The sequence below is a fragment of the Oncorhynchus kisutch genome, unplaced genomic scaffold, assembly GCF_002021735.2.
Source record: "Oncorhynchus kisutch isolate 150728-3 unplaced genomic scaffold, Okis_V2 scaffold1225, whole genome shotgun sequence".
In the NCBI taxonomy this organism is placed as follows: Eukaryota; Metazoa; Chordata; class Actinopteri; order Salmoniformes; family Salmonidae; genus Oncorhynchus; species Oncorhynchus kisutch.
The window spans coordinates 53,901-76,310 of NW_022263170.1; the positions used below are offsets into that span (position 1 = coordinate 53,901).

At 45.9% G+C, this 22,410-nt stretch overlaps 1 protein-coding gene across 1 annotated transcript in view; it reads right to left on the bottom strand.

The window, feature by feature from the left end:
* The window catches only part of LOC109878849 (potassium voltage-gated channel subfamily C member 2), a 30,800-nt gene extending 20,209 nt beyond the window's left edge, over window positions 1-10,591 (bottom strand). Inside the window, exons 1-2 of the mRNA XM_031818005.1 lie at window positions 10,581-10,591; window positions 8,354-9,107 (exon numbers count right to left, since the gene is read on the bottom strand). Coding sequence (XP_031673865.1) covers window positions 8,354-9,107; window positions 10,581-10,591 — 765 coding nt within the window. The remainder of the gene's footprint in view (window positions 1-8,353; window positions 9,108-10,580) is intronic.
* Window positions 10,592-22,410: the final 11,819 nt, after the last annotated feature.

The following is a 22,410-nucleotide window of genomic DNA, read 5'->3' on the forward strand; positions in this document are numbered from 1 at the left end:
CAACTGTACTGCCTATGGCTATGGAACCCTGACCTGTTCACCGAACGTGGTACCTGTCCCAGACCTGCTGTTTTCAACTCTCTAGAGCAGGAGTGGTAGAGATACTCTTAATGATTGGCTATGAAAAGCCAACTTACATTTACTCCTGGGGTGCTGACTTGTTGCACCCTCGACAACTACTGTGATTATTATTATTTGACCATGCTGGTCATTTATGAACATTTGAACATCTTGGCCATGTTCTGTTATAATCTCCACCCAGTACAGCCGGAAGAGGACTGGCCACCTCTGGTTCCTCTCTAGGTTTCTTCCTAGGTTTTGGCTTTCTAGGGAGTTTTTCCTAGCCACCCTGCTTCTACACCTGCATTGCTTGCTGTTTGGGGTTTTAGGCTGGGAAAGCACTTCTGTACAGCACTTTGAGATATCAGCTGATGTAAGAAGGGCTATATAAATACATTTTTTTTATTTGATGTAGAGTACCGTATATACATATGAGATGAGTAATGTAAGGATGTAAACATTATATAAAGTGGCATTGTTTAAAGTGGCTAGTGATACATTTATTACATACATTTTTCCATTATTAAAGTGGCTAGAGTTTAGTCAGTATGTTGGCAGCAGCCCCTCAATGTTAGTTTGGCTGTTTAACAGTCTGATGGCCTTGAGATAGAAGCTGTTTTTCAGTGTCTCGGTCCTCACTTTGATGCACCTGTACTGACCTGGCCTTCTGGATGATAGCGGGGTGAACAGGCAGAAGATCTGGAGGGCAGGCAGTTTGCCCCTGGTGATACATTGTGCAGACCTCACTACCCTCTGGAGAGCCTTACGGTTATGGGCGGAGCAGTTGCCGTACTAGGCGGTGATACAGCCCGACAGGATGCTCTCGATTGTGCATCTGTAGAAGTTTGTGTGTTTTTGGTGACAAGCCGAATTTCTTCAGCCTTCTGAGGTTGTAGAGGTGCTGCTGTGCCTTCTTCACCACACTGTCTGTGTGGGTGGACAATTACAGTTTTTCCGTGATGTGTACGCAGAGGAACTTAAAACTTCCCACCTTCTCCACTACTGTCCCATCGATTTGGATAGGGGGCTGCTCCCTCTCCTGTTTCCTGAAGTCCACGATCATCTCCTTTGTTTTGTTGACGTTGAGTGTGAGGTTATTTTCCCGACACCACACTCCGAGGGCCCTCACCTCCTCCCTGTAGGCCGCCTCGTCGTTGTTGGTAATCAGCCTACCACTGTAGTGTCGTCTGCAAACTTGATGACTGTGTTTGAGGCGTGCATGGCTACGCAGTCATGGGTGAACAGGGAGTACAGGAGAGGGCTGTGAACGCACCCCTGTGGGCACCAGTGTTGAGGATCAGCAGGGTGGAGATGTTGTTACCTACCCTCACAACCTGGGGGCGGACCGTCAGGAAGTCCAGTACCCAGTTGCACAGGGCGGGGTCAGGACCCAGTGTTTCGAGCTTAATGACGAGTTTGGAGGGTACTATGGTGTTAAATGCTGAGCTGTAGTCGATGAACAGCATTCTCACATAGGTATTCCTCTTGTCCAGATGGGTTAGGGCAGTGTGCAGTGTGATTGAGATTGCATCGTCTGTGGACCTATTTGGGCGGTAAGCAAATTAGAGTGGGTCTAGGGTGTCAGGTAGGGTGGAGGTGATATGGTCCTTGACTAGTCTCTCAAAGCACTTCATGATGACGGAAGTGAGTAGTCATTTAGCTCAGTTACCTTAGCTTTCTTGGGAACAGGAACAATGGTGGCCCTCTTGAAGCATGTGGGAACAGCAGACTGGGATAAGGATTGATTAAATATGTCCATAAACACACCAGCCAGCTGGTCTACGCATGCTCTGAGGATGAGTCTGGGCCTGCAGCATTGCGAGGGTTAACACGTTTAAATGTTTTACTCGCATTGGCTGCAGTGAAGGAGAGCCCGCAGGTTTTGGTAGCGGGCCGTGTCGGTGGCACTGTATTGTCCTCAAAGCGAGCAAAGAAGTTCTTTAGTTTGTCTGGGAGCAAGACATCGTGGTCCGCGATAGGGCTGGCTTTTCTTTTCTAGTCCGTGATTGACTGTAGACCCTGCCACATACCTCTCGTCTCTGAGCCGTTGAATTGCGACTCTACTTTGACTCTATACTGACGCTTAGCTTGTTTGATTGCCTTGCGGAGGGATAGTGAACACACTCCCAGTCCAGCCAACAGACACTATAGTTATACTACAGAGCTGCAGCCGTCACGGATACCATGAGAGCTTTAGCGAGGAGTAGGACATGTTGTTGGTACTGTATAGACATCCTGGATGCAATTTCTACTGGACGCAACAACATACTTACAATTGAGCTATAACTTTACCATAGGGAGTTTGTGAGAACAAATGCATTCAAACCCAGGTCTGTGAGCCACAAGCTTGCTAACTCTCTGAGCTATTGCCATAGGCTTGGGGAGCTAATACGAGTCTTCAGGTATCCGGAAAGGTAATTCGTCATGTGTGGTTCACCAAACCTCTGTTACACTTAAAATGAAGCACTATACAGCACAGTCATCCCAGTGGGGACAAAAACCAGACGGATCCATCTCAGCCTGGAAACAGAACGTCCATCTTGGCTCCAAGTCCACACACATTGCTTTGACTGCTGGCACAACAACAGACGTGGATGGGAAAACCCTGGCGTCAGTCCATCAGAAGAAAAACCCGATCAGGCTACTACTCCTCTGCTATCAGGCTACTACTCCTCTGCTATCAGGCTACTACTCCTCTGCTGTCATCAACAGCCCGACACATTCGACCAATCAGAGGGCCCATTACCCCTATCTCCTCTGGACACCCATCATCTGTAGGAGATGTAGGCTGCATCTCAAATGACACCCTATTGCCTAGTCAAAAGTAGTGCACTATATAGGGTGTAGGGTGCCACTTGGGATGCAGACGTTGAGCTCTGTAGCTCTACCAACCATGGGGAGTCCAAGTCCTGCCTATGAGCCTCCCCATACTGCCCTGGCCTAGTGCCCAAAATCCCCATCCAGCACTGAGCCTTTGTGACATCATCTCCCACCAAGGGGAACCCAGAGGTTTCTGACATTAACATGGAATATTTTCAAAAACCCTGCTTTCCAACCCAGGGGGGGCACTGTTTATCTCCTGCTTTCCAACCCAGGGGGGCACTGTTTATCTCCTGCTTTCCAACCCAGGGGGGCACTGTGCATCTCCTAAAATGATTACTGTTGCACACAGACCCCCCCATCAAACATGCCATATGGAACATGGAGTGTGCTGGTGGTGGGGGGTGTCATGTAGACGGTTTGGTTTCAGCTGAATGTGTGAAAACAGAGGATAACAAGTCAAGAGAGGGATGATTGGTAGCGCTGGTGCACCACCATACATACTAATACTGAATAAGATAAATTAATCATGTCAACCATATTTGCTCGTCTTGTCGGCTCCAGTTTCCTGTGCCTGTTCCAGAAATAAACAGTAGTTAAAACCTACATCATGTACCGCAGTTTCCAGATCTGTTAATTTACAAACGACATAACACACATGTAATTAACCTGCCAAATAATAGATTTTCATCTCAGCTGAATTCTTCAGAGACCTTGAAGAGTCTGGGGTTCATAATAAGTTGAAGCTGATGAAACAGTATTCCCAGGGAATATCCTCGGAGGAAACAGGAGTGAATTGTCCCCATGTAACAATGAAGTCCCACACAAAGCCATTGTCACACACCCTGCCTGCTCTTCTCTCTTGATCAAGTGCATGGCGCCGTGGTAACGGCAACTTTTTCTGACAACTTGGCATGGTAAAGTCGTGTTGTCGAGAGAGAAAGCGAGAGACAGGGAGAGAGAGAGACCAGGCTGAAGAGAGAGAGAATGAGAGAGACAGGGAGAGAGAGAGACCAGGCTGAAGAGAGAGAGAATGATAGAGACCAAGAGAGAGAATGGGGGGTGAATGGATGTGTTCCTGGCAGAGAAAGAGAGAGACGGAGAGAGAGAGACCAGGCTGAAGAGAGAGAGAATGAGAGAGACCAAGAGAGAGAATGGAGGGGTGAATGGATGTGTTCCTGGCAGAGAAAGGAAAAGGGTTTCCTCCTCTTTTCCCCAAACACAAACGCAGCGGAGAAGAGATTTCTGTTCTGACAGACTAAGAGACAGAATCCATTGAGGTAAAAATAGAAAAGGTGGAATCAACCTCAACTGAAGATGATTAGAGGTAGAGAAAGCCATTCCTCTATGAGAGACATTTGCTATTCTCTCCCTCGCTCTTTTTCTCTCCCACTCTACTTCACTGTCTCCCTCTCACACTTACCCTGGCTTCCGTTCTCATTATGTATCTCGCTGTGACATGACAGCAGATGCTCTCGGGGAACCCTTCTAAAACCCCATAGCTTCTGGCAACCAGCCAGATACCGGGTCTAAAAATAGCCTATCAAACCTTTCCAGACGTTCTAATTTGAATAATTCATTATTACTTTCCCTCATAAAGTCGACGTGGGGGGATGAGAAACTGACAGTTGGATCCTTGCCAGACACAATACTGTCAGTCCATGGAGCTTCGCAGGGCCCCGCAACAATAATACTCAAAGCAGCTGTCCCCTACCACGTGTGCCCTACCATGTGTAGGAAATTAGTCGGAGAAGAAACGCTGACCCATTAGAGGTCAGAGGTCAGGGATGACACAACTACAAGACCCAGGTCATCCTGCTGCTGGGGCAATGACATCAATAGCGGAGACATACACGACAACAGCAGGTAAAAATAGACATAGTTGGTGGACTGCCCAATGGGGAAACTATTTGGTTGTCATTCACAGGAATGGTGTTTATAGGAAAGAAGTGTTTCAAACACCTTAACAAGTACCAATGTGCAGTCTGACACGTTACAGAGACTGAGGAATGGGCATTCTGAACACGTGAGTACGTATGGGGCATCAGCGAAGGTCTTTCTTGTAATACCCTCCACATAGAACATCCATGTGTTGTCATGCCAACATCACACACAACATATTCTATACGCCGTACTGTTCTTCATTCACTCATCTGGCCATCAATATTTCAAGACGTGCTTCTATCGCAGACATGCTATTGACTCACCAGAGCTTGTGTTTATGAGAACGCATGTGGCGGATGCATAAATATCCCCCATGACACAGGTGATGTTCACCGATGGGGGAAACCCCATGAAGAGTGTATCACAGAGACATGACCGAAGCATGGCGGCGTTTTGGTGATGTATTGCATTGATGGACTGTCTATATGAGATGTAATGAAACACGTCTGTCTGTCTGCACTGCATTACTTTACATTGTTAAGGGGCTCGTTGGAGATCCTTGTCCCAGAGACCATACTGAATACTGTCCAGTATTTGGACAAATACTGGGCCAGTAAACTGAAAGCTCACTAGGTGAAAAATCTGTCAATGTGACCTTGAGCAAGGCACTTAACCCTAGTTAAGTGGATAAGAGCGTCTGCTAACTGGCTAAAATGTAAACGCAAAAAGTATACCTATTTGGTCAATTTGGCCGGGAGAGTTCAGTCCAATTGCTTGTAGCTACTTGAATGCTCTCCTACCAACATCCTTGTCATAAAACAAGGAAATACATCAAGGAAAACTCCACCCCAAAAACAATATTTTGGTTTGTCCATTAGTCCATTGTTGTCATAGTCCCAAATGTTTTGCTTGTCAGCACTCAAGTTTTCAAGTTATGTAACCTTCAAAATTGTAACGGTTGTCTTTGTTGTCTGACGGCGAGTATTGACGGCGAGTATGAAATATCGGACCAATGCGCAGAGTGGTAAGTGTCCATTATTTTAATGAAACAACTGAACACCGAACAAAATAACAACGTGAATAAACAAAAAAACGAAACAGTCCAGTAAGGTGATGAAGAAACACTAAACAGTCCTGTAAGGTGATGAAGAAACACTAAACAGTCCTGTAAGGTGATGAAGAAACACTAAACAGTTCAGTAAGGTGATGAAGAAACACTAAACAGTCCTGTAAGGTGATGAAGAAACACTAAACAGTCCTGTAAGGTGATGAAGAAACACTAAACAGTCCTGTAAGGTGATGAAGAAACACTAAACAGTCCTGTAAGGTGATGAAGAAACACTAAACAGTCCTGTAAGGTGATGAAGAAACACTAAACAGTCCTGTAAAGTGATGAAGAAACACTAAACAGTCCAGTATGGTGATGAAGAAACACTAAACAGTCCTGTAAAGTGATGAAGAAACACTAAACAGTCCAGTATGGTGATGAAGAAACACTAAACAGAAAATAATCACCCACAAAACACAGGTGGGAAAAGGCTACATAAATATGATTCTCAATCAGACAACGAACGACACCTGCCTCTGATTGAGAACCATACCAGGCCAAACACATTACCACAATATAGAAAAAGGAACATAGACTAACACCCCAACTCACGCCCTGATCATACTAAAACAAAGACATAACAAAAGAACTAAGGTCAGAATGTGACAAAAATACAGAAATCAACCCGTAGGAGCATTTTGCTAAAACTAAAATATAGTTTTTGGGTGGAGTTTTCCTTTAATAAAAGACAGCTCTCCTCAGACTAGTCTGTAAAGTTCTAGTCAGGTTCCCTTCCTCCGTGACTAAATATCAACACACAGAGAAGGCTGTGGCCGGCAGACATCTTTTGCCTGCAGTCTTCTCCAGGTAGAGAACACAAGGGAGATGAAAGCAGTACATGCTCCAGTTTCCTGATCAATAGCGTGTGTGTGTGTTTATATATGTGTGTGTTTATATATGTGTGTGTGTGTTTATATATGTGTGTGTTTATATGTGTGTGTGTGTGTTTATATGTATGTGTGTGTGTGTTTATATATGTGTGTGTGTTTATATATGTGTGTGTGTGTTTATATATGTGTGTGTGTGTTTATATATGTGTGTGTGTTTATATATGTGTGTGTGTTTATATACGTGTGTGTGTGTTTATATATGTGTGTGTGTTTATATACGTGTGTGTGTGTTTATATATGTGTGTGTGTGTTTATATATGTGTGTGTGTGTTTATATATGTGTGTGTGTGTTTATATATGTGTGTGTGTTTATATATGTGTGTGTGTTTATATACGTGTGTGTGTCAATGTCAGAATCCAGGCTTTTTTCCTCTTTGATAAAACCTAGTTGGCAGGCATTTGTTCAGCCCTCCCAGAGCTTCCAGAATACATGAATATATTATTGTCATTTTGAAAACCAACATGCTATCACTGTGTGAGGAGAAATACATGGGGGGGGGGGGGGATCCTTACAGTATGTGTCAGTGCCTTGTCAGATGTATAACACACATGCACACGCACACCAACCCCCCCCACCCCCCCCACACACACACACAAACACCCTGCATGAACTCAAGAGCAGACATCCACATTCATATGTACACACAAACACACCTTCCTCCCGGCAACTCTTGATGCCGGCAACTCTTGATGAAAAATATCTGCTCCTCGAATAAATAGCTCTTTAATTTGTCACTTAATGGACTGATGAATAGTTTGTTCCAGATTTAATATGATGCTTTTTTTAGCATAGCATTAGCAAAGTGGGTCACCCAAAAATAGTGGGTTGGGAGGAAGGTCAGAGGTACAGGCTGTCTGGGTAATTTCCCTTCCCACTAGCCCTGGTGCTGTTGGCTGATTGGCGTTGGCATAAATAATCTGTTTACCATCCACAGTGTCCAGGCCATCCGTTATGCAGCCAGTGGGAGTGGATATTGTGTATCCTGTCTCAGCCTCCAGTATTTATGCTGCAGTAGTTTATGTGTCGGGGGGCTAGGGTCAGTTTGTTATATCTGGAGTACTTCTCCTGTCCTATTCGGTGTCCTGTGTGAATTTAAGTATGCTCTCTCTAATTCTCTCTTTCTCTTTTTCTTTCTCTCTCTCGGAGGACCTGAGCCCTAGGACCATGCCTCAGAACTACCTGACATGATGACTCCTTGCTGTCCCCAGTCCACCTGGCCATGCTGCTGCTCCAGTTTCAACTGTTCTGCCTTATTATTATTATTGTTCTGTTATTATTATTATTATTATTGGCCATGTTCTGTTATAATCTCCACCCGGCACAGCCAGAAGAGAGCCACCCCACATAGCCTGGTTCCTCTCTAGGTTTCTTCCTAGGTTTTGGCCTTTCTAGGGAGTTTTTCCTAGCCACCGTGCTTCTACACCTGCATTGCTTGCTGTTTGGGGTTTTAGGCTGGGTTTCTGTACAGCACTTTGAGATATCAACTGATGTACGAAGGGCTATATAAATACATTTGATTTGATTTGATTTGATTTCTGTACCATCCACAGTGTCCAGGCCGTCCGTTATGCAGCCAGAGGGAGTGGATACTGTGTATCCTGTACCATCCACGGTGTCCAGGCCATCCGTTATGCAGCCAGAGGGAGTGGATACTGTGTATCCTGTACCATCCACAGTGTCCAGGCCATCCGTTATGCAGCCAGAGGGAGTGGATACTGTGTATCCTGTACCATCCACGGTGTCCAGGCCATCCGTTATGCAGCCAGAAGGAGTGGATACTGTGTATCCTGTACCATCCACGGTGTCCAGGCCATCCGTTATGCAGCCAGAGGGAGTGGATATTGTGTATCCTGTACCATCCACGGTGTCCAGGCCATCCGTTATACAGCCAGAGGGAGTGGATACTGTGTATCCTGTACCATCCACGGTGTCCAGGCCATCTGTTATGCAGCCAGTGGGAGTATCATCCACGGTGTCCAGCCCATCCGTTATGCAGCCAGAGGGAGTGGATACTGTGTATCCTGTACCATCCACGGTGTCTAGGCCATCCGTTATACAGCCAGAGGGAGTGGATACTGTGTATCCTGTACCATCCACGGTGTCCAGGCCATCTGTTATGCAGCCCGAGGGAGTGGATATTGTGTATCCTGTACCATCCACAGTGTCCAGGCCATCCGTTATGCAGCCAGAGGGAGTGGATATTGTGTATCCTGTACCATCCACGGTGTCCAGGCCATCCGTTATGCAGCCAGAGGGAGTGGATACTGTGTATCCTGTACCATCCACGGTGTCCAGGCCATCCGTTATGCAGCCAGAGGGAGTGGATACTGTGTATCCTGCAGACCTGAGAAATAAAGCTTGATGGGGCATTTACCAGTTTAGAGGTCAAGGCTATGGAGGATGGGAGGGAGGATGGAAGTGGGAGGATGGGAGGGAGGGATTGAGGGAGGGGTTACTTTTCTGCCTGGCTGGATTTCCCTTGCCCTTCCCTTGTTTGCTTGACCCCAAAGAGGACTGGTCATGATGACAAAAACATCTATGAATGCATCCCAAATGGCACCCTATTCCCTACATAGTGCACTACTTTTGACGCAACCCTTGACTAAATGACTGTTCAGCAAGCAGAGTTTAAAAAAAAATATATTTTCAAATGTCACATTAATTCAGAGATGTGTTGATCTCGGAGGAGTACAAACAAACAATTATGACCAGAACCGGCGTCTCAAATTGATGGAGACATGCATTTAAAATGTAAATTCACATCCACAAGATTTAGTTGAGTTATTAGGAAGTAGTCCACTCCCATTGAGCATGTCCACCCCCCCCCCCCAGTCATAATAAAACAAGCTGCCAGATCTCTCCCTGAGAGAGCAGCACTGGGTCATTATTCCTGCCAGATCTCTCCCTGAGAGAGAAGCACTGGGTCACTCTACCTGCCAGATCTCTCCCTGAGAGAGCAGCACTGGGTCATTATACCTGCCAGATCTCTCCCTGAGAGAGCAGCACTGGGTCATTATACCTGCCAGATCTCTCTCTGAGAGAGAAGAACTGGTTCATTATACCTGCCAGATCTCTCCCTGAGAGAGCAGCACTGGGTCATTATACCTGCCAGATCTCTCCCTGAGAGAGCAGCACTGGGTCATTATACCTGCCAGATCTCTCTCTGAGAGAGAAGAACTGGTTCATTATACCTGCCAGATCTCTCCCTGAGAGAGCAGCACTGGGTCATTATACCTGCCAGATCTCTCCCTGAGAGAGCAGCACTGGGTCATTATACCTGCCAGATCTCTCCCTGAGAGAGCAGCACTGGGTCATTATACTTGCCTGTTCTCTCCCTGAGAGAGCAGCACTGGGTCATTATACCTGCCAGATCTCTCTCTGAGAGAGTAGCACTGGGTCATTATACCTGCCAGATCTCTCCCTGAGAGAGCAGCACTGGGTCATTATACCTGCCAGATCTCTCCCTGAGAGAGAAGCACTGGGTCACTATACCTGCCAGATCTCTCCCTGAGAGAGCAGCACTGGGTCATTATACCTGCCAGATCTCTCCTTGAGAGAGCAGCACTGGGTCACTATACCTGCCAGATCTCTCCCTGAGAGAGCAGCACTGGGTAATTATACCTGCCAGATCTCTCCCTGAGAGAGCAGCACTGGTTCACTATACCTGCCAGATCTCTCCCTGAGAGAGAAGAACTGGGTCATTATACCTGCCAGATCTCTCCCTGAGAGAGCAGCACTGGTTCACTCTACCTGCCAGATCTCTCCCTGAGAGAGCAGCGCTGGTTCACTATATCTGCCAGGCTGAAACATTGCTCACCCGAGAGCCATGACTGATTTTCTAATCAGCTGGGTTATAATGCATTTATTTTGCTGTTGTTGTTTTTCTCTCTCCCAGACCCCTATAAAGGAATTTAAAAATAGAATGTTGGGGTTAAGAGCAGATACGTATAATGTCCACGACGTGAAGTCTGTGTGATCACATTTTCCAATTTTAGCTTTGAAGCGAGAATAAATATAATATCAGGACAACTATTCAAATCTTAATCTTATCGCACACACTGATAGTCCAACATAGTCCAATAGATAACAACACTTTCAACACTTTCTCCTCTTCCTTTGACATGTAATCTAGAAGCATCGTTGCTATCATCTATGACTTATTATTGGGGCTGCGGCCCTGGCTGGAAGAGACGGATGAGGATGATGTAGTTGCTATGGTGATGCGGAGCATTAGGACAGGGTTACATAAGTTGTCATTGAGGAAGCGTTCTGAGGACAGAGGACAGGTGTGACGAAGCCTGCCCGTTGTCCCAAAGGCTAGCGGCTGAGTGTCATTACTTTTGACAATGTTCAGTCAACGTTCAGAGGACCTTATCGCAACTGAAAAACTCCCAGAGGAAAGAAACCTTGAGAGGAACCAGGTTCAGAGAGGAGGCCCATATTATTCTGGCCACCCTTATCCCACGCCCAGGCCAGTTGATATGACTCCCCTTCATTTCACACTTCTTTATACACAGTGAGATGGACTCCCAGAGTTAACCACTACTATTCCACACAGTGATGTTGGCAGGTGTTTCACCACTAACTGTAATTTGACCCCTGTAGTATACATAGCTATTCTCCCTATTATATTTATTTTATTTTCTATTTTATTTCACCTTTATTTAACCAGGTAGGCTAGTTGAGAACAAATTCTCATTTACAACTGCGACCTGGCCAAGATAAAGCAAAGCAGTTCAACACATACAACAACACAGAGTTACACATGGAATAAACAAACATACAGTCAATAATACAGTAGAAAAAAAATTCTATATACAGTGTGTGCAAATGAGGTCGGATAAGGGAGGTAAGGCAATAAATAGGCCATGGTGGCAAAGTAATTACAATATAGCATTTAAACACTGGAATGGTAGATGTGCAAGGTCACTCAGGGAATGCAATCCTTGTAGACAGCATCATGCAAGGTGTGAATAACATGGATGCTTGATGGTGCCATGACAATGGTGAAGGAATAGACCATTCATTTTGCATTTATAGGGATGTCCACATAACATTTATAAGCACAATGGGATGGCTTGACTTGTTGAGGGAGTTCTCACTTCCTAGTGGACAACCCAGTAATTTAAACCCGTGGGACAAACCACTACAATAACGGAATTATTTCAGTGACTAAAATAATGTCAGACAAAGCTCCATTGGAAAAAGGCAATTTATGCTCCAATTCGCCGCCCCCTCCCTCTCTTCTTGCTCACCCAGCCTTAAGGACAAGAGATTCACACACCCTGGGAGGCCTCAGCCAATGCTAGCCCAAACTGGTCTGTGATTGTCCACCCATGTATTCTGGCCATGGTATAACTATGTCTGGGACTCCCCTGTGGGACCTAAACATGGGAATGGACTTCTGATTGATGAGTAGCCCCTGGCTGAATGGAAAATACCTTGTTTTTCCATTTGACAGAATCATAGGGAAATATATTTAGTTCACTAGGTCCCTGCCCACTGGAGCAACTAAGCAGCAGCGGAGATAAATGGTCCATACGATAAATAAATGATCCACTGTCAGATAGCAGGCTGCTGGGGTCTATACAGTATATTCTACTGGGAGACTATGGGTTCTGGTCAAAAGTAGTGCACTATATAGGGAATAGGGTGCCATTTGGGACGGAACCGTGGTACAGGCTGCAACAGGCTTGTTCGTTCAGACACCGGAGACACACATGACCTCAATCCAGAGGTCATTGAGAGTGCATGATGGGGGGTGTTGTATCTAAGAGAACAGCCTCATGCTCTACATCAGAATAATGACTGTATAATAACATGCATATCAATGCACACCTTATTCCCTGTTACTACAGAGTATGAAATGATGAAAGCCTTTAACTTTAAGAAGAATACATCACAATACTCATTCATGTGAACTAAACTGGACAAATCTAGACCTCTGTATATTTCATTATCAACAAAATATTGACAATAGATTCATGATATCAACCAACCAACCAATAAATCAAGTAATCAATCAACCAACCAACTAATCAAGCAACTAATGAATCAATGAATAAACCAACCCCTATCAATCAATTTACTGAGCATTCTGTGTGGATATTATTAGTATCATTCTATGACTGATGAAGTGTCACCTGTCCTTAGTTCTCCACTCTAGCACTGTTTGATTTCAGTGGGAATTTATGACACTGCTCCACAACCTTTAGATTACACTTGTTCTTTAAACAGGATCAAAGTGAACAGAGCGACAGCAAACTGGTGTTTGTCATTAATCTATTCATGGTGTATCTGCTGAATTATTAATAGCACTCGTGCTTACAGTCTGATCCCAGATCAGCACCAATTAGTGCACAGGTAAAAAGTGTTGCCTAATTCCCTAAAACAAATGTCAATTTACTCTGTGTTGCTAAGACTGTGTGTAAAATGTTGATAACACTGAAATGAGCCGTGTGTTTATAAATGGTACTTAGACATCCATTTGTACTAGGTGATCCTCATTTAGAGTCAGTCCAGGTAGGAGGTGCCAGTTGTCCGTATCTTTCAGGGTCAAATGATTTCCTATCATTAAGGCTACAGGTGACACAGTCCTTGCAATTCACTACACAAGTTGGCACAACCATTTACCAAACTGCATGTTCATGAAGTAAACTGATATTCTAATTCAAATGTTCCTCATTGGTTTTCAATTTCAGTTTACTTCCTGTGTTGATTGAACTGAATGGCATGCAAAACATGCAGCATATCTCAGCATCTATCATAGCTCTGGACTGTGGAATTCAGAATGGGAATTCCGTTAATGGAACCCCCAGTCTGGAAAACTCTAATGAAGAGGGATGATGGATGAGCTAGACCCCCAGAAACCAGCCCAACAACCCATCTCCCCACCCTCCTCCTTCAATAATGGAGTTCAAATGAAAACACTCAGCATCCACGCTACTGAGTGGAGCAGCGGTCTAGGGCACTGCATCTCAGTGCTAGAGGCATCACTACTGACCGGTTCAATCCCTGGCTGTATTACAACTGGCCGTGATTGGGAGTCCCATAGGGTGAGGCACAATTGGCCCAGTGTCATCCGGGTTAGGGGAGGGTTTGTCCGGGGTAGGGGAGGGTTTGTCCGGGGTAGGGGAGGGTTTTTGTCCGGAATAGGCCGTCATTGTAAAATAAGAATTTGCTCTAACTGACTTACCTAGTTAAATAAAGGTTAAATAAATAAAAAATCAATCAAATCACTCAAATGCAGAAAAAAAAGAACCTGATAAAGAAAGATTCATGAAGATCCCAGTCACTGTATATAAGGTTCTATGGAAATAGTGTGTCGTACTGGAGAGTTCTGAATGACTGAAAACAGTCCTGTGACATGTATCCTCAAAGTGATACATTTTTAACTACAACGCAAATTCAATCTACAGGGAACACTTCAAGTATAGCATCTAGTCATCCATAAGGATGTTTCAAACACAATGCATTCAGATTAGCAGTCCTAATGATGCACGAACTTGGATTTGGTGCATTTTAAAAAGAGTGTTTAGTGAATTAACATGCTTGCCTGACTTCTGTGCAGGCTGCCATGCAACCTGAGAGGCACAAAACGACATTTGGGAGCAGCATTAGCTCGGCTCGCTAGCAAGTGCATCACGCAGGCACGCACTGGCAGACAGCGCACGGTCGTATGCATATGCCTGCCTTACCTTGCTCAGAGGCAGGCAGAGAGGTAGGCAAAGAGGAAGACAGGCAAATAGACAGGCAGGCAGAGAGGCAGGCAGAGAGGCAGGCAGAGAGGCAGGCAGAGAGGCAGGCAGGCAGAGAGGCAGGCAGAGAGGCAGGCAGGCAGAGAGGCAGGCAGAGAGGCAGGCAGGCAGAGAGGCAGGCAGAGAGGCAGGCAGGCAGAGAGGCAGGCAGAGAGGCAGGCAGAGAGGCAGGCAGAGAGGCAGGCAGAGAGGCAGGCAGAGAGGTAGGCAGAGAGGCAGGCAGAGAGGCAGGCAGAGAGGCAGGCAGAGAGGCAGGCAGAGAGGTAGGCAGAGAGGCAGGCAGAGAGGCAGGCAGAGAGGCAGGCAGGCAAAGACTACAATCCCCTAGCGGATACATATCAACTCTTAGCATTAGGGGGAAGCTATCTAGACATTTCACATCCAGTTAGCCCAATTAGTCTGTAGGGAGCCAGGGAGCTCATGGAGAGCAGGGTAGAACAGTACAGTACACAAAGAACTATGGAGCCTCACGGCACCAATTACCAGTAGTGGGGGTGGAGGAGTGGGAGGGGTGGGAGGAGTGGGAGGGGTGGGAGGGTGGGAGGGGTGGAGATGGGTGGAAGGGGTGGGATGGATGGAGATGGGTGGAAGGGTTTTAGGGTTGTAGAAGTGAAGTGGGAGGGGTGGAAGGGTTGTAGGGTTGTAGGGGTGAAGTGGGAGGGGTGGGAGGGTTGGAGGGGTGGAGATGGGTGGAGGGGTGGAGATGGGTGGAGATGGGTGGAGGGGTGGATTAGGGCGACTGCACTTCTTGATTTGGCCTCGTTTCGAAGATTGCTCATTAAGAAATGCTAGTGGCCATGACTGAAGCCAAAACGAAAGCTGTCTTGGGGGTGTGGTTTGATGTGGGTGTGTTATGGTCGTATACTGTACCGTATACTGTATACTGTATATCTTATTTGTCCCTCCGTAGCAACAACATAGCCACTTCCTCAAAATAGTCACTTCCTTAAAATAGTCTGAATTAATCTAAGATAAAGAAATCTGTAATTAATTTAGACGTTTCTTCCTAGGTGGTCTTAATGACACAATTCTACATTTAGCTAAGGTGTTTGGTGCAGCATTTCTCATGTAAAAATAGACATTGCACTGCATACAGTCTATCGAGTCGGGAAAGTCTGGCTGTGTGCTCAGGACTGATTTCTGACAACAATAACACGTCTACAACTTGTCAAACAAGTTGTCAAACTATCGTAAATGAAGCACAAGCTACAGTACACGCTTTTTATCAGTCCCCAAAATCTCTTGCTAACTAGCTAAGTCCCAACTGTGTTTGTTAATGATGCTAGCAAGTAGTAGCTAACAGGCACTTCGAGCATCTAGGCCACAATCAGCTTATCAAGTCACTGGCGAGTGGCGACCTGTGTGCTTCCGTACCGTTTAGTTCACTTTCTCACTATCTTTTACCAGAGTGCGCATCTGTCTGGCAGTGTTTCACTGGGAATCATGTTACAAATCAGATCACGGGGGTCGACACAAGATATTTATACAAATAGGTTTTGGAATATTGACAAGTTGCAGTTGGTATACAAGTGCTCTCTGATCGCCTCAATTCTCATTTTGCCCCAAAAAGTGGCAGACTGGAGTGGTTGACACTGTCAAACACATCAGCAAGTGGCCACTCCATAAAGGGCCTAGGGCCTGAGGTTATTTCAACATAACTTTGGGGACGTGATGCCTTACGAAAACAAGGCGCTGTGTAATGGACAGGTCTGTCTCTGTGTGGAGGTTCTGGGAGCTGTGATTGGATAGAGCGTGTGCAGCTGATAGAATGCAATCAACACAGCTGCTTCTGTCTTGTTAGTGGGCACGGTGCCAGTGGGCATGATCTTAATCCACCCCTCCAGTAAGTCGTGGAGAACTCACCTACAAAACTCAGCTTTGGACAAGACAAACTTTACGACCAAAATTATCCTATTTATACTTTGTAGTCAATTTTGAAACTAGAGTTTAAAACCAGAGGAGCAGTTGACCTTTTTACGGGTGTCAGTGGAACAGACATCCCACTGGGCACAGATGTCAATTCAACGTCTATTTATGCTTAAGTTGTCAACTAACGTGAATTCAACGTGAAAAATAAAATACAAAATCACAATGTCATTGGATTTAGGTAAAAAGGTAGGTATAAAAAAAACTAAATGTCTTGACTTTTTGCAACTCCAATCAGTATTCCACGTTGATTCAACGTCTTCACATATCATTTTTGTTGTTGAAATTATGTGGAAACAACATTGTTTCAAGTAGTTTTTGCCCAGTGGGATTGATTTAAATGTGCTTTGTATAAAAATACAATACAATTCAGCAGCATCGCTGTGAGGCAGAATGGATAATGTGTACAGTTGGTTATCCCAACTCGACTATGATAAGCATCACAGCAAGGCAGCATGCCTGCAGAGCACAGCCCTGGAGATTGACGTGGGGTAAACATTAAAGGGGTTGCTAGTGGGATGCGGACGGCTACAGTGCAGATAAGAAATCAAATAGCAGAGTGTTGTTGTTGTTGTGTGTAAATGAACCGCTGTGTGTGCGTGTGTGTGCGTGTGTGTGTGTGTGTGGACAGAAGCAGCATGGACACTCAAAAGACTATGTCTGTGGCGTTACCAGTACCCTGCCTCCTGTCTGTACTGTAGCCTGCTTGGTGCCCTTGCACTTGGCTGCTGGTGGGTATCACCTTGCGTAACCAAAGCACACACTTGCTCGCTCTCTCTCCCCTAAATCCCTAATGTGAGGATCCTGGACTGCTCCTTCCAACAAACGGGTGAAATGAATCCCTTAAAACACTCCTCGAGTTCCTTCGCCCCTCTCCCCAAGTCTCCAAGTGGATGATTCCTGTAATTCCCAGCTGCTTCAAGGTCATTGTTTCTCCATGTCAGAATGAGAGAAGAAAGAAAGGGCAGAAGTGAGGGAGGAATGAAGGGAGGGAGAGAGGTAGGAAGGGAGGAATGAAGGGAGGGAGAGAGGTAGGAAGGGAGGAATGAAGGGAGGGAGAGAGGTAGGAAGGGAGGAATGAAGGGAGGGAGAGAGGTAGGAAGGGAGGAATGAGTGCATCCGCCACTCGCTCCTTGATTTCCTCAGTCTCTCCAGGCCCGAATAAAGGCCATCTCATAAATCGCCACGGCAACCATCAGTCACACCCCGTCGCCTGCCGGCGATGAGTGATGACCAATGTTGCTTCTCCATTGTGGAAGTGTGCGCTACGTCCTAGCGCTCCTGGCCATCCCAGGCAACAACACCATTTGAACTCTCTGTATGTGCTATTAACAATCGTTAGAATTTCTAACCCCTCAGGGAGGCCATAGTGCTTTTACCACTGGCAGGTGGACAATGGGTGATATTCTTATGAAGTGACAAGTTGAGTGATGTGGGGTTTTCAAATGAGTGGAGTCATTGTTGCCAGGGTTACATATTTGCACCCAAGGAACAGGCTCCAAGCTCCCTGGTGAGTGAGTTGCTTCACGCCAGTGGAAGTCTAAGTGGCGATAGGGTCTCAGAAGGTAACAGCCGAATGTCTCCTCTAATGGCACTTCTAAAATATCTCAGTCTTTTACGAACTGACCAGTCTTAATCCTTAATGAGAAACATGCCATTAGAGGCATGCTGGACACCCAGTGGAATATCACCCCTGTAGAGAAGACGGTGTGCAATTCTGAGGAGAAAAGCTAAAAAGGAGCTATTCACTATGAGAGTCCATGATGTGAAGGCAAGCCATGTGGAATGGTGGGATATTTATGGGTTCGTGTGCAGGCAGGGCTCATGGCAGCCTGTGACAGGTGTTAGATGAAGGAGACCCTGTAAGATATGGAGAGCCTGGAGCTGCCTGGTGACCCGGACAGCACCACCCTGGGCCCAGTCTTCCAGTAGATTGGCTGGAGATGACTTGGCAGTCAAACAGGGCTATTTCTGTTTTTAAAGTTTCATTTACTGCTGCTGGCTGGTGACAAATGGTCCATATCTGACCTCTCAGGCCATTTTCCACCTTCACATGGAGTTTTCACTTCACATTTAAAAATATTGCTGCTTGAAATAACAAACCACCTCCACGCTCCCTCGGTGTGAGAGGAAAATAAACCCATTGAAAGACGTTGGTTGGCTAAAGACCCAACAACTGAAGAAGTCTATGAATAAATACAGCCATGCTGTGAGAATTGGATGATACAGCCCACCAAACGCCTTCCCTGGGTTTCTTGTGGTACAGACGGAAAGTGAGAGGCAGAGAGATGCATGCTGTCTCATAAAAACAGGGTGAAACACTTTTTCTTCAGTGGGAGAGGAGGAGAGGATTAAAGGAGGTGTGCCAGGGGATCAGTGCCAGCCAGACTTGCAGCGAAACTTGCCACACGTCTTGTCTTACAGCACTGGGCGGGGGGCCGAATAGCGCTACAGGGGGGATTATATGGGGGGGAAAGGGGATATGGGGAGAGAGGAGGTGGGTTGGGAGACGCACATGGATTGGACTGTTCACACTGTTCCATAAAAGGGGAGAAGTCCAGAGGAGAGTCAGAGGATGGATGGGGTGGAGGGCTGGGGTACTAAAGGCAAGAGGGGGATGGGGTGGAGGGCTGGGGTACTAAAGGCTCGAGGGGGATGGGGTGGAGGGCTGGGGTACTAAAGGCTCGAGGGGGATGGGGTGAAGGGCTGGGGTACTAAAGGCTCAAGGGGGATGGGGTGGAGGGCTGGGGTACTAAAGGCTCGAGGGGGATGGGGTGGAGGGCTGGGGTACTAAAGGCTCGAGGGGGATGGGGTGGAGGGCTGGGGTACTAAAGGCTCGAGGGGGATGGGGTGGAGGATTGGGGTACTAAACGTCAGAGGGGGGTGGGGTGGATGCCTGGGGTACTAAACGTCAGAGGGGGGTGGGGTAGAGGCCTGGGGTACTAAGGGTCAGAGGGGGGGAGGATTAGGAGGTCTGGAGTACCAAGGGTCAGAGGAGGGTGGGGTGGAGGTCTGGAGTACCAAGGGTCAGAAGGGGGGTGGGGTGGAGGTCTGGAGTACAAAGGGGTGGGTGGGCGGAGGTCTGAAGTACCAGGGGTCAGGGGGGGGTGCAGGCCTGGAGTATTAAGGGTCAGAGAATGGGTGGGGTGGAGGCCTGGAGTACTAAGTGTCAGGGGGTGCTGTTGATGATGATGAGGAGGATGGTAATGATGATGGTGACGAAGATGATGATGCCTTTATTTGTATCCATTAGGTAATGATTTGTGTCACACAGTCGCACAGCATACCAATGCATACCTCTGATCCCTCTCAATGCCTCAAAACCATCAGAGCAAAAACTCTCTATAATATCACAAAGCTGCCTTTAGAATCATCAAGCTCAATTATATGAAAATGTAGGTCAAGGTCAAATGTGGCACAGTCAAAGTCACAGAGGACAGGACTTTTTTGGTATCAAAAACCCCAGCATGTGAAGAAACGGCCGATCAACGGCCAATGTTAACTTTTTAATTGAGGCTATGACAGTCTAGAGAAGTTCACAAGATCATCAGGCTATAGTTTTGGATGATCTTCTGTGTAGAAAATAACATCATCATTACACGTCTTACACGGCTTGGGGACATTGTAGAGTCTTTCAGAGAGTCTTTCAGTGATGGGGTCAAAATGTGTGTGTGTGTTCTACCTGTTCTGACAGATCACCTCAAGTGAGAGGGTGCTCCATTCTCATCACATGCCCTGGGTTGGGCCTGACTGCACAATTAGGTGAGATTAAGGAGCTCTGGGAAACAGCAAACACACACACGCACGCACGCACGCACGCACGCACGCACGCACGCACGCACGCACGCACGCACGCACGCACGCACGCACGCACGCACACACACACACACACACCACACACACACACACACACACACACACACACACACACACACACACACACACACACAGGTCATCCAGGAACACAAGGAACACTCCTCTCCCATCTTCTCACTGTGGATTACATTACTTCATCATTACGGGGTGGAGTGCGGCTGACAGCATCTGTCTCAAATAAAAGTGATCCCATTGATGGGTAATCATCTTGGTCTTCAGGTTTATTCTGGGTGACAGCTCATCCCCCTTCTAAACCATTTACAGCGAGACAATGCGTGTTTAAGAGGTAATAGCTACATGTCATGTTCCTGCTTTATCCTCAGCGTTTAGTGAGACTTGGCCCCTGTTCAGGGCTGTGTTTGACCTGACTGAAAAGTACACACCGAGCCACTTTGAGTCATTCTAAGTGCGTAGTGTTAACATTTCCCCGAGCACGTAAACATTTGCCCTCTGGTTTAATGGCTATTGATTGGACTTCCCTGTTTAATACATAGAAAACCACTGTTGTAAAACAGTGCCGACTGAAGCCGGTGCCAAGCCATAGGGAAAATATAGAAGTTGGCCAGCAGACAAGGATTCCCAGAATTAAACCGTTAACTATTGAAAAGAAGAATCCCCCTTTCTGAGAACAGTTTCCTGTGTCGGTTGGCACCGTTTTGCCATTAGAACGCAGTGAGGGAGGAGGCATTTCGGAGAAAGTTCCCTTGGACTCCTTGAAGTCATCATTTAGCAAAGCCCCTTTAGTGTAGGCCTCCTCTCTCAATGATATACAAACCAAGGCTATAATACTGTTTAAGAATATAATCAATATCATTAGTATAAATAAAAAGTGCTAATATAATTAAATATAATTAAATAATTAAATAATAAATAATCATATATTATATTATATATAATACTACTGTATATATAATACTGTTAAGAAGCCAACGATGTGTCAACAGTGGTCTCCTGCTCACTCGTCTCCCGGGGCTGGGGCTGTGGCACTGCCGATGCCAGGATATATCAATGAGCAACTCTATGACTCCTGGTTGGAGTTGGATAGGATGTACGGCCAGAGGGTGACAGACCGGGGCTGTAATGGCCTTGTCACATGTGACAAACGGTGCAGCGTTGCTATTGGGTCATTCTCACGAAACGGACATTTGACCAAGAAATGAGATTAGGATCTGTATTTAGCGATTTCATAATTATTATGATATTTTTTCATCCGATTTGATGCATTTTACCACAATTGCCACAAAATACCAAAACAGTCCAAAACAGTGAAACAAATCAAGTTCTAGTATTTTTAACATTGCTCCCCTAATGAAAAGGCCTGATTTAAACATTACACTGAATGACAAATATTCCCACTGACCACTGTGTTTGTACGTAATAAATATAGTTTAACATAAACTTCAATAAGTATACAATTTTTATGATTTATGGACAAACTACAGCAACATATTTTGTGTTTCATTCAAATACATTTTCTAAAGTAAATTGTATAAAATTACCTGAGAATTGAATCTGGATGCATTTCAGTACTGACAGTTTAGGGTGAAAATGTTCAATATATTTAAAATAAGACATCTTAGTCCTCAGAATAGTAGTTGATTTTTTCAGATGCAACTTTACACAATCTCCCTATATGAGAGCACTGGGTAAGTGTAAAACAATGCCACTGTGGTAGTTCACCGTGTCATTGGACTCCACAGGCCATAATCACCTCTATTTGGAGGGGGTTAGGCGAGAGGACTGTAAAACGTGACCTTTCCTTGGGTGCTAGTGATTCTCGTGGGGCCAGAGACCTTCCATTCCTATCCTGACAGGTTGAAACCTCCCTGATGACACTATGTGGACAGGAGGACAGTATACAGCCACAGTCCCAGCTACAGGCTTGGATAATATGTAGGCAGGAGGAACAGTATACAGCCACAGTCCCAGCTACAGGCTTGGATAATATGTAGGCAGGAGGAACAGTATACAGCCACAGTCCCAGCTACAGGGCATTGGGGATAATATGTAGGGCAGGAGAGAACAGTATACAGCACAGGTCCCAGCTACAGGCTTGGATAATATGTAGGCAGGAGGGAACAGTATACA